The 13,022-nt window shown below is 39.6% G+C and overlaps 1 protein-coding gene across 1 annotated transcript; it reads left to right on the top strand.

Annotated features, from left to right (window-relative positions):
- Positions 1–11,208: 11,208 nt before the first annotated feature.
- On the top strand, positions 11,209–12,674 carry LOC104084643 (transcription factor MYB44-like). The gene has a single exon (XM_009588554.4). The coding sequence runs from the start codon at positions 11,359–11,361 to the stop codon at positions 12,346–12,348; it is 990 nt and encodes a 329-aa protein (XP_009586849.1). The 5' UTR covers positions 11,209–11,358; the 3' UTR covers positions 12,349–12,674.
- Positions 12,675–13,022: the final 348 nt, after the last annotated feature.

Genomic DNA, 13,022 nt, shown 5'->3' with positions numbered 1-13,022 from the left:
CCGGTAGGTGTTAGTTCGAACAAGGTCGAACATAACCTAAGTTTAATTATGGCTGAAGGCCTGTAGGCATCAGTTCGACGAGGTCGAACATAACCTAATTTTAATTATGGTCGAGGGCTGGTAGGTGTTAGTTCAAACAAGGTCGAACATAACCTAAGTTTAATTATGGCCGAGGGCCGGTAGCTGTTAGTTCGAATAAGGTCAAACATAACCTAACTTTAATTATGGCCGAGGGCCAATAGGTGTTTCGATAAGTGCGAGGTTTGTCAAAATCGTAAACTTTAAGCATTGTTGCTTTGGTCGTACATTTGGAGATATTTACAAATTTTCGAGCGTTGGCTAGCATTCCAGTCCAGTCTATCTAATCCCTTCATTGGTTGACCCGGAGAGTGCATGAGAGGTCGAGCAATGAGCTAATCGTCCTGGCTCCATCTTTGTGTATTTCGACTTGAAGTGTTCCTTTCGTCACCTCATTAAAAACCTCCTTGAGAAAACCCAATTGGGATAAAACTCAAGTGAGGGAAAAATGAGTACGACTTGGGGGACGCTTTATCTCTTTAAATTTGAAGTACTTGAGGTGGGTAATATTCCAGTTGTTTGGCAGCATCTTTCCTTCCATTGTTTCTAGTTGGAATGACCCTTTGTTCTCTTTTGCCGTGATTTTGTACGAGCCGTCCCAATTTTTTCCTAGTTTGCCTTCCCGTGGGTCTTTGCACGCTTGTGTTTTATCTTTAAGCACGTAGTCCCCGACTTTGAGTGGCCTGACATTTGCTTTCTTGTTATAATAGCGTTATGCTTGTTGTTTTTGGGTGATCATCCTTATGTAGGCCGTCTCTTTGTTCCTCAAGTTCGTCGAGCTCCTGCCTTCTGCTTTCGTTGTTCCTTGGTCAGCTCTCATGGGAATACCTTAGGTTGGGCTCTCCGACCTCAATTGGTATTACTGCATCGGTCCCATAGACCAAAGAGTAGGGTGTCTCTTATGCACTCATCTTCGGCGTTATTCGATAGGCCCATAGTACTTCTGGTAATATTTCTGGCTAGAGTCCCTTGGCGTTTTCAAGATTTTTCTTCATGATGTTCAGAATCGACTTGTTGGAGGACTCTGCTTGCCCGTTGCCCGCAGGGTGATATAGCGTCAAGAGTAACCTTTTGATATGCCATTTCTTGAAAAACTCGGCGGTCTTCTTTCATGTGAACTGGGGTCCGCTGTCACAGCTGATCTCATTGGGGAAGCCGAACCGGCATATAATGTGTTTCCATATAAAGGCGATCTCTTCATGTTCACGTATTTGGGCGAATGATCCTACTTCCACCCACTTAGAGAAATAGTCATATAAAACAAAAAGGAATCATATGTTACCTCGCCCTACCGGGAGGGTGCCCATGATGTCCATTCCCCATTTGAAGAACGACCAAGGTGAGGTCATCGAGTGGAGGTGTTCGCCCGCTTGGTGAATCATCGGGGCATACTTTTGGCATTGCTTGCATTTTTTCACGAAGTCTGTGACCTTCTTTTTCATGGTGGGCCAGTAGTATCCTGCCCGTATGAGGCATATGACCAGAGCCCGATTGCTAGAGTGAGGTCCATAATGGACCTCGTTGAGCTCTTCAAGGACCCGCCGTGTCTTGTTTGGGCCCAAGCATTTTGCTAGAGGGTCTCCGTAAGCCCTCTTATACAGGTCATTGTGGATGATATTGTACCTCGCCACTTGCACTCTCAGTTTCTTGGCTTCTTTTTTATCATTTGGGAGTGTGTCGTCCTGCAAATATATAATAATATGATTGCGCCAGTCCCAAGTTAAGCTTACGGTTCTTATCTCAATTTGATCAATCGATGAGTTGAGGAGGTGGACTACGTTCTTATCTCCGGTTGTGATGCTTTTGGTGGCTGCGGCCAATTTAGCAAGGCCGTCTGTCTCACCGTACTGTACTCGGGGAATTTAGTCAATCTCGCATTCATCGAACTCGGGCAGCAACTTGCAGATTTTAGTCTGATACTTTTGCAATCTTTGTTATTTGATTTGGTAAGTCCCTGTGACTTGGTTGACTACGAGTTGGGAATCACAGTGTAGTTTTAACCGTCTAGCCCCGTACTTGAGTGCTAGTCTCAAACATGCGATACCAACCTCATACCCGGCCTCGTTGTTAGTCATATCCGGGAACCTTATGGACTGGCGAATCACTTCGCCTATTTGGACTTCGAGTATGAGTTCCAGTCCGGCCCCTGACACGTTGGATGCATCTTCGATGTATAGGACCTAGAGGTCTTGTGTTTGGGGGGAAGTTTGAGAGGCTTCTCTCTCAATTTCGGGTATTAATTTTGCACTGAAGTCGGCGAGCACTTGTGACTTTATCACTGTTTGCGGTTGGTACGTGATAGCGTGCTCGCTCATCTAGATGGCCCATTTGGCTAGCCTTCCCGATAGCTCGAGTTTATACAAAATGCTTCTCAGGGGGAAGGTCATGACGACCGAGACGGGGTGGGACTGGAAATACGGTCTAAGCTTTCACGAAGCTACGACTAAGGCTAGGGCTAGATTTTCGAGGTGAGGATACCTCGTCTAGGTTTTCGATTAATATTTTGCTAATATAATAGATGGGGGATTGCGTACCTTTGTTTTCTCGAACCAGGATTGCGCTCATAACTACTTCGGATACAACAAGATACATGAGGAGACGTTCTCCTACATCTGGTTTTGAAAGTAGTGGTGGTGATGACAAGTACGCTTTTAATTCGTTCAGAGCTTGTACGCACTCCGAAGTCCATTGGAGGCCATTATCCTTCTTGAGTACGTCAAAGAATTTGTGACATCTATCCGATGATCGTGAAATGAACCTTGACAGGGAGGCGATCCGGCCAGTCAACCTTTGAACATGATTTTTATTGGTCAAGTGCTCCGGTATCCCTTTGATGGCTTTAATTTGGTCAGGATTGACTTCGATCCCCCTTTGTGATATCAGGTAACCTAGAACTTTTCTTGAGGCCACGCCAAACGTACAGTTTTCGAGGTTCAGTTTCATTCCGTATCGCTTGAGTATGTCGAAAGTTTCTCTCAGATGGTCAATGTGATCTTCTCTCCTTTTGGACTTGACCAACATGTTGTCTATATAGACTTTTATCGTCTTACCGAGTTGGTCCTTGAATATCTTCATCATCAACCTTTGGTAAGTCGCCCCCGCGTTCTTTAACACAAAGGGCATGAGCCTGTAGCAGTACATACCTTGGTGGGTGATGAAAGTGGATTTTTCATGATCCTCTTCTTCCTTGAGGATTTGACTGTAACCTGAATAAGCGTCCAAGAAGCTCAGTAGTTCGTGCACGGCTGTTGCATCAATGAGTTGGTCGATGTGGGGTAATGAGAAGGAATCCTTTGGGCATGCTTTGTTTAAATCTGTGAAATCCACGTACATCCGCTATTTCCCATTCTTAGTCTTAACCATGACCACGTTGGAGATCCACTGAGGGTTCTTCGACTCCCTGATGGAGCCATTCTCCAACAGTTTTTCCACCTCTTCACATACCGCGTCATTGACTGCGGAGTTAAACTTACATCTAACCTATCTTACTGGGGTGGAATGGGTCGACATTCAGTTTGTGGGTGGCGAGTTCCTTTGGGATACCCGGCATAACTGCATGGCTGAAACCAAACAAATTTGCGTTAGTAGTTAAGAATTGATAGAATTTACCTAGTTTCTAAAGTTTACAGCCGATGTAAGCTTTCTTGTTGTGGTCGTTAAGGTCAAATTGAATGGGGTCGAGGTCCTCTATGGTCGATCCTGCGACTTCAACCATATAAGGGTCTCTGATGACCTCCTCGCTATTGTCACATATCGACATCGACCCTGTTGGTTGCTGTGCCTCTTTTTCTTTGTCCTTTATTTATTGAGTGATCGTGCTATCTAGAGAGATGCGGTAGCATTCCCGGGACATTCGTTATTCTCCTCGTATGTTGAATATTCCCCATCGATTCGGGAACTTGATGACCTGATATAAGCTGGAAGGGATGGCCCCCATGGTGTGTATCCATGGTTGCCCTATTACGACGTTGTACGTTGTGTCTTGGTCCATGATGTGGAACGTGGTTTCTAGAGTGACGTCACCGGCCAGAACAGAGAGTGTGATTTCACTAGATGTTCGCTCGACTGCTTTGTTAAAACTAGTTAGCGTGATGCAATGCGGCACTATCTTATCTTCGAGTTTCATTTGTGAAAGTACTCGAGGATGGATAATGCACGCGCCGCTCCCATCGTCTACCATAATGTGTCTCACATCGGTATCTAAAATTCGTAAAGTAATAACAAGGGCATCATAGTGAGGGAAAGCCAAATCGTTGGTATCTGGCTTATAGAATATAATACTCTCTTCGAGTTCGTCATACCGTTCGTGAGTGATTGACCGTTTAGGCTTGTGGGTAGTAGTGAACTTCACGCTATTGATGGAAGTATCACCGCCGCCATCGATGATCATGTGAATGGTACGAGTTGGTTAAGGAAGTTTCGGCGGTCCTTTATGTTGCTCACGTCCTCTGGAAAAGTTAGTCCTTCCCCGATCGCTCATCAACTCTTTGATGTGTCCTTGTCGTAACATGTTTGCGACCTCATGCCTTAGGGCGATGCAATCTTCGATTTTGTGCCCTCGTTCTTGGTGGAACTCGCAGAGGGTGTCCTACTTCCTGGTATTCGGATATGACCTCATCCTTTGTGGCCATTTCACCTTTGGTCTGAGTTTCTCCAAGGCATGGCCTATCTTTGTAGGCGACACACAAAAGTTGTGAGCGAATAATAAATGGGGCATACCTCTTTCGTTCCGGTGAGTCCCTGTCCTTGATCTAGGCGGGACTTCTTCGTGGTGGGAGGAGGGCACAACGGACGCTCTGACATACGGTTGATGTCGTTCCCTTTTAGGTCGTAGAGCGGCGAGATCTCTTCTAGTATTATTTCTTCGATCTTTTCTCGGTTTGGCCTGTACCGAGGTCAGTCGATGAGTTGGTCCATTGAGGTCGTCCTCATCTGCTTAGACTTTGGTACAATATGCGTTATGTATTTCATCCCAAGTGGTTGAGGGGTACTTCATCAGTCGGCTTAATAGCTTTCTAGTCACCCTCGAACCATCCCTGCAAAGCCCATTCTGGAAGGCTGCGACCACCATCCCTTCTGACACGTTCGACAAGGTCATCCTTACTAGGTTGAACCCGGCGAGGAAGTCCCTCTGTCCCTCTCCCGGAGACTATTTAATAGCAATATGTCGTTCACTCTCGTCTCGGCCTTCTTGCCCCCAGCATATGCTGTTACGAACTTGTTGGCCATCTCTTCGAAAGTTTTAATGGAATGCGCAAGTAGTTGTGAATACCATATTAACGCTCCTCATGTGAGGGTTTCACCAATTTATTTTAACAAAATGGAAGATACTTGTTCTTTAGCGAGGTCATTGCCTTTCACAGCGGTAATGTAGTGAGTCACATGATCTTCAGGGTCGATCGTGCCATAATATATCCTGAGGTAGGGCAGAATTTTAAAGGTTTTTGGTATGGCATGTGGGGCGGCATCATAACTATAAGGCTGCTCGACGAATCTGTCGGTATCTCTCTTCGGCAAAAGCTTAGGGGCACCCGGTATCTTATCGACCCTTTCTTGGTGTTCCCTCATTTGGTTCCGGAGTGCTCTGTTCTCGTTCTCCATTTCCTCCATCCTTTTTAGAATAGCTGCGAAAGTGTCGGCCCTGCACTATTAACGACATTGTGAGTAATACCTGTCGTGGGAGGATGAGGGAGTTGGTTGTGTTGCTCGTCTGCTGGTTGTATAACGCAAGTTCTTGCGTTTTCTGCGGCCGCGTCCCGGGCGGGCTTGTTGAGGATGCTGGTTAGCATGTCGGTTAGCCATGCTTCGGGGAGCTTTTTTACAGTTGGGGGCGTCTCATCCCCCATAGATGTGGAGGCTCCCTTACCTATAGACTTTGTGATGCTGCAATGAGGAGGCGATGACCCATCTCGCCTAGGGGAGGCATTGGGCGTTGCGCCTTCGTTTTCCATTTCGCAGCTTTTGTTGATGACGTTCATGAGGTTAGTTGGGAAGTCATTGATTATTCTCGCCATTTCTTCTCGGTTACCTGCCATGTTAGGATTTTGTACGTACAAAGAAAGGATATCTTGTTTTTCGCCTTCTCTTCTTTTTTTCTTCTTTTTTTTTTTTTTTTTTTTACGTTAAAGGCTCGTGTTGCCTGTAGATCTAGAAGAAACTAAAAGCTTAACTAAGAAATCCCTACAGACGACGTCAAATTATTTGACCAAAAGTGCAACTTTCGATTTAAACAATTAAATTTATATAATAATGGATTAAACTTAGTTTATAATAATATCTCTAGATGTTATTTCCAAAAAGGTAACTAATGTTAGTTAGATCTAGTGGAGGATTGACAACAATATTCATTAATGATTCCAAAAAGTATGAGCAATAATGTATCAACTACTAGCAGTAAGTAACAATAAATAACATTTAAGTAAATAGAATGAGTGATTCACCCAATAAAGTATGAACTGGTTGATTATCTCTCATGACAATGATGAGTGACAGAAAATCCCAGAATATTCAAATTATTCTTGGATCTGATGGAAGGGTGTGGGATAATACGAACAAGAATCTAGATGAAAATGTAGTGTTTGTATCTGTGTAAGAGAGAGAAAGAATTTTCGATCAAAAGTGTGTTCTTGTCCAATGAATGTCACATGCCTTACACCATTGTTCCCTTTTCTATTTATATGAGATATTTTCTTAACAAATCCTAATAGTACACGTGCAGAGAATATCCACTAGAATATTCTCTTTAATATCCTATTTCGAACACTAGTCGTTACAGCTTTGTCAATGGTGCTCGACCTCGACCCTTGTTGACATCTCGGCCACGAACCTCGCTGCTTCCTGGTCGACCTCGACTGATAACGGCTTGAAGACTTTTTCTTTAGCATTATCTTATCTTAAATATTCTAGAGCAGATTTTGACATATACAATAGTTTGTCGCATCATATTTTCCTAGTGTGGTTTATATTTCCTGTGTGATTTGAAAGTTATTGCACAATGAATAGATTACCCAATACGCAACCGAAGGATAACGACTGCCGATTTTCCTTAGAGTTTTCCAAAAACAAATATAGACATAATTGTGACTGAATTTGAACTGAGAAATTTTTTTCACAATATACTGTCATTTGATTTTTGTATGCATATCAAATACTAGTATTCTTTTTTATACCTTTAATTTTTACAAATAGAACTAGTACGTATTGACAATTTTCGTGCGCTATAACGGTACAGATTAGAAGGAAAGGACAAACATGAGAAGAACGATACTAGCTCAACATGGATAATCCGTTGGGTTCTTATATACTATCAAATACAAGTATACCAAATTTTGTACTGGTAAAAGATAACGGATACACAAAAGATTAATCAAAATACACATAAATTAATTCGAACGCCATCATCCCAAAAAAGAAAAAACACGTACACGTCAGACCGTATAAAATAATACATTATTAAAGAGGCATACAAATATTGAAATTTGAAATACAAAAAAAGCGTGTTTCTAATTTAGTTGATAGAGTAATTTTTTAATCTATAAAGAAATTGAAGAACTAAATATTGGAAAAAATGTGCACTCGTGGTTTAAGACACGTGAGGTGGCGGCCTAAAGGAGGAGGGGACGGTAAGGAGTACGGGCAAAGGACAGAAGAAGTAGGTGAGGGTGCCATGTGAGAGCTGCATGTTTTTGTGGCACACCCTGCACCTCCACATTTAGATATTTTACCACACCTGTCTTCCCTTTGCCTCACTTGTACTAACTCTTCTTTTTCAACAAACAATTACTCTTTTTTTGGTTTTCCGCCGGTGTTTATGGGTATTGAAGTTCGATTAAATTTAAATTTGTATAAGATAATTTTACATTGCTCCCTAATAAAAGTGACGTCATCTCCAATGTTTCAATCAAAAATTATGATTACGAGCCCGTTTGGACATAAGAAAATTTTCTCTTTTTTAAAAAAAAAATTTACTTTTTTTCGAAATCAGCGTTTATTCATAAAATTTTCAATTTTCACTTGAAGATGCAATTTGGAAATTTTCGAAAATTTAAAAAACTCCAAAAAACTATTTTTCAAAATTTTCACTCAAATCACTCACAAAATTTCAAAAACAACCCAAAATTATATTCATGAAAATTATCATTTTTACTTGAAATTTTTTTTCCCCCTATTTTAGAATTTTACAATTCTTTTGTCCAAACGCCCACTAAGAATGGATGAACTAGATTGATCAGCACAATCAAGATTCAAGTGATACTAACTACTAATACGTAGTTCAGAGTGATATTATGCAACTTGTTTAACTCTTTTGTTTCCCAATTTTTAATTTTTTTGATAAAACTTTATTTGGGACTGATAAACACCTGTAAATAACACAAAAACTATGTAGAAACAAAAAATACGAGTTAACGTTTAACGAACCCCACACGAAAAAAAAATAAAATAAAAAAACAACCCTTGCACCAAAGAAATTAGCTGAATATAAAAGAGAATAAAATAGCACTATCAAATATAAAAGCCAGTTATACTAACAATTGACAACAGAGGGATTTAAGCATTTATATTCCAACACACCAATTATGAGAAAATAAGTTAGTTATTAGTCTACGGTTATAGACTTTATTAGTATCATTTGAAAAAAGCCGGTAAACATTACTATCAAGGAACATATTTTGCATGATTATACACATTACCAAACAGGTAAATCCCGTGAGTTTTTTCTTTACTTACACTTGTATTACTTAATTATGGATAATTCATCTGTCTTGACACATGATGAAAAATAAAAATAAAATAATAACTTATATTTATATTAAAAGTAACACAACATAATACTTCTATAAGAAAAAATAAATCTCTTAGTACTATCATAGTTAAAGGGAGAAGAATTGAAAACTGATTTAACTCCTCCCAATTTTTGAGTAGTGCTGCTTTAAAATTAGATTAACCAAACATAATGTAAACATTGGATGAGGATATTACATTAACCTTTCCATAGAATTTTATTCGGAGGAGGAGCCTTATAAAGATTGTATTGATTCTTATAATAAAAAATATGATTAACCGAGGCTGTTCAAACAGACATAAGTCAAGCCAAATATAGACAATAAAAGTTTTTATCCTAGTATAGATAGTGGGCAAAGCTACAACTTTTTAGAACCCAAGAAGTAATTTGGCTTAGAATTTAGAATTTTTAAAGTTAAAATTCTAGTTCTACGTTTCATTATAAATTTGATTTCAATGCATCTACAGACATTTTTAGTCTAAAAGAGAAGTTTCTTCCAAATAATAGCGCAAGAATAAGAAAAGAGATAATTGCATTCTTTGTTGCTATGTTGTGGTTATTTATAAGAGGTAAGCATAAGTAAAGTCTTTAATTACATATCCAAACACTTGGCAGACAGATATTTGGCAAAGGTACATCTCGGAAACGACAACACACACTCCATTCATTGCATGTAGCCGAAATGAGTGCCATTCAATTTGTGGTTTTCGATGATTGAAGATATTTCATTCGCCACATTTAAAACACGTTGCGGTGGTTATTTGAGACCGCTAAACACAAAATTTTACAGTATAAGATCAAACCTTTCCATAACCGTGTTTGTTTGTTTCGAATATTTTTAGATATTATAATAAAGTATTGTTATAGAAAATATATATTATAATATAACATAAAAATTAATTTCGAAAAAATTTTTATTTTATAAAAAAATATTATTATATAATAATATTGTTATAGAAAAATTTGACTATACATATAAATTGCATAAATTTCAAAGAGTAACGATCAATCCTAACAAAGAGACTGGCTATTGCCTATTGATAATTGGTATGGGTAATGACAATATTAGAGCAAATTACTATTTTAGTTTTTACTTTGTGCATCGTTGACGATCTTCAAAGCTCAATTAAGCTATATAAAGAAAAAAACTTTGACTATCTAAATTTCGAAATCATTTAAAAAGCGAGACAATCTCATTATTTTCCAAAAGTATGAATAAAGAAGTGAATGTTGCATATGAGAGTCGAATGCATGGATTGGTTCCTAATTCGTTTACGATATTTATGGTAGATTACCATCTCATTTTTGAAGATTTGCATTTTTAAAGGAAAATAAAGCTAGTGCTTTTGAAACAATTAAGTTGAAACTCCATCTATAAATCCGCTCATATTTTTGATTAAGAGAAGTGGAGAAACAACCTTTCCGTTACCATATAAGTTGCGTGACATGTTTTTTCCTAAATCTAGGTAACAATAATAATTAATTGTTCCAAAATCTAATCTGATATCATTAATTAAATCAAGGAAAACGTTAAAGTCGGTTACGGCAGTTCAAAGTGGCCGCGTGTGACTGGCACGTGGAGGTAGGCACGAAGGCCGTTATGATGGGTCAGGTTTTACAGCCTGGCTTCCTCAGAGTATTAGTACCATTCGTCCTCCGATTCTACTACGGTTATTTGTCGTCTAGTGCCAGCTCATCACCACCCAAAATCTTTTTTAAAATTGAAAAAATAACTAATACTAACTAATATAGGAAAATATCAAAGCCCATGAAAATGCTCTCCAGCCTGGCTTTAGTCAAAGCCCATCCACTCATCTTCCCGTACAACAATAACAACTCAGTATAATCTCACTAGTAGAGTATAAAGAGAATAATGTATACACAAATCTTATTTCTACCCTGAGATAGAAAGGCTGTTTATTATAGACCCTCGGCTCCCTCCCTCCAAAAACTTCCAATCTTACTCTTGGGGTGACTCGAACTCACAACCTTTTAGTTGGAAGTGAAGAATACTCACCACTAGAGCAGCCCACTCTTGTCAAAATAAAATTATTATTATTAGCTTCCAAAACGGTCGGTTATTGAATTTTTTTTTCCCATAATAATCTCTACCCAAAATTTAAAACCAACTACTCCTTAATTAAATAAATTCAAAATTCCCGAGATTTTCGTAATGTGATATATATGGGTGTCTATTTGAACCCTTCATCTTTTGACGCGTGTCCTTTGCCAGCCTGTATAGTAGTAACTGCCTTTGCTTCTCTCTAACCGGTCACTTCCACCTCCTCAACCGGTGATCCCTATCCTCTTTGCCTCTTGTAGTATATAAACCCCCCACTCTCCCCCACAAGTCTTCGTTCAGTAAAGGCGAGGCTCCGCCTCCCACCACCGTCAAATTGTAAATATTTCCTTCACTCTCCGTTTATCGCCGGAAATCTCTCGATTTCGGTTTTGTTATAATCTATCTGCTTCACCTTTTCTGACGGTTGCCGGTTGCTATGGCGGCGAATACACAGAGAAAAGAATCGGATCGGATTAAAGGTCCATGGAGTCCTGAAGAGGACGAGCTATTGCAGAGTCTAGTGGAGAAACATGGGCCCAGAAACTGGTCTTTAATAAGCAAATCGGTTCCGGGTCGATCCGGGAAATCCTGCCGGCTCCGATGGTGTAACCAGCTTTCCCCTCAAGTGGAGCACCGTGCTTTCACTTCAGAGGAGGATGAAACCATAATTAGGGCCCACGCTAAATTCGGTAATAAATGGGCTACTATTGCCCGTTTACTATCGGGTCGGACTGATAATGCTATTAAGAACCACTGGAACTCTACTCTTAAACGTAAGTGTTGTTCCATGTCTGAAGATTTAAGCTTTGAAACTCCTCAACAGCCTTTGAAAAGATCGTCTAGTGTAGGTCCTAGTACCAACTTTTCTTCTGGTATGAATCCGGGTAGTCCTTCCGGATCCGACTTGAGTGATTCGAGTCTTTCGGGGTTTCCCCAGTCTCTTGTTTATAGACCTGTACCGCGAACCGGCGGGATTTTCCCTCTTCCTCCTCTAGTTCAACCGATCGAAACTGCTCCATTTATACCCGACCCACCCACTTCTCTTTGCCTCTCACTACCCGGATCCGGCACCCGTGAAACCTCGATTCAGACTGCACAACCAACACAGCTAACTCAGCCTCCTCAATCACCACCACCTCCTCCTTTGGCTTTGCCGCCCGTTGATAAACCCGTACCACCACCAACAGCTGTTTTCATGGCTCAGCTTCCTCAAACTAAGCAAAGTTATGATTTTTGTGTACCAGCTTTACCCAAATCAGGAGAGAAACAGTTTTTTACTCCGGAGTTTTTGGGAGTTCTACAAGATATGATAAGAAAGGAAGTAAGGAATTACATGTCTGGTGTTGAACACAATGGGCTTTGCATGCAAACTGATGCAATAAGAAATGCAGTAGTTAAGCGTATTGGCATTAGCAAGATTGAGTGACGATTATGTGAGATTACTGTTGGGAAATATTCATATAACAATGGCAGCAGCTCAGCGAAATGATGTTGAAATGAGACGGAGGAAACAATGCAAGATAGTAGTGTTTTTTTTTTTTTTTTTTTTTTTTTGCCTTTCGTGGAACTCCAATATCGGGTCTACACAAAAATAATTTTGCAGTAATGTACAGATGAGAGAGAGAGAGAGAGAGAGAGAGAGAGGAGATAAAAGAAATTGAAAAAAGTATCTATTGTTCTGATTAGGAAAATGCACTGAAAAATCCATTCCACCAACCAAGAAAATTAAGAAAACAATATTGAGAATCTCAAGTCCCGTTTCCACTGATGAAACTGCTGCCTTAAATTAATATTTGACTAATATTGTGAATAAGAAATCAATCAATCAGTGTGCAAATTTAATCATTTTTAACAGCTGATGAGTATTTAAGAGAATTTTCTTTTAGATCTTTGCCAAAATATATTATTTGATGAATTTAAAAACATGGTATTTTGCACATACTTCATCAAACTACTGAATTTGTTTATGTTGAATTGATCTGAACTGAGCGGAATAATAATACTTAATTCATATGGTTATATTTTTAATATACTGAATTCATATAGTACTGAATTCATATGGTTTAGGATTAAAATATAGTTTTGATTGATAGATTGAGT

The sequence above is a fragment of the Nicotiana tomentosiformis genome, chromosome 4 (genome assembly GCF_000390325.3).
Source record: "Nicotiana tomentosiformis chromosome 4, ASM39032v3, whole genome shotgun sequence".
Lineage (NCBI taxonomy): Eukaryota > Viridiplantae > Streptophyta > Magnoliopsida > Solanales > Solanaceae > Nicotiana > Nicotiana tomentosiformis.
This window is presented reverse-complemented; position numbering and strand designations above follow the sequence as displayed.

Excerpts from the sequence above, each read along its gene's own strand:
- LOC104084643 (XM_009588554.4), top strand. The coding sequence starts at position 11,359 with ATGGCGGCGAATACACAGAGAAAAGAATCGGATCGGATTAAAGGTCCA.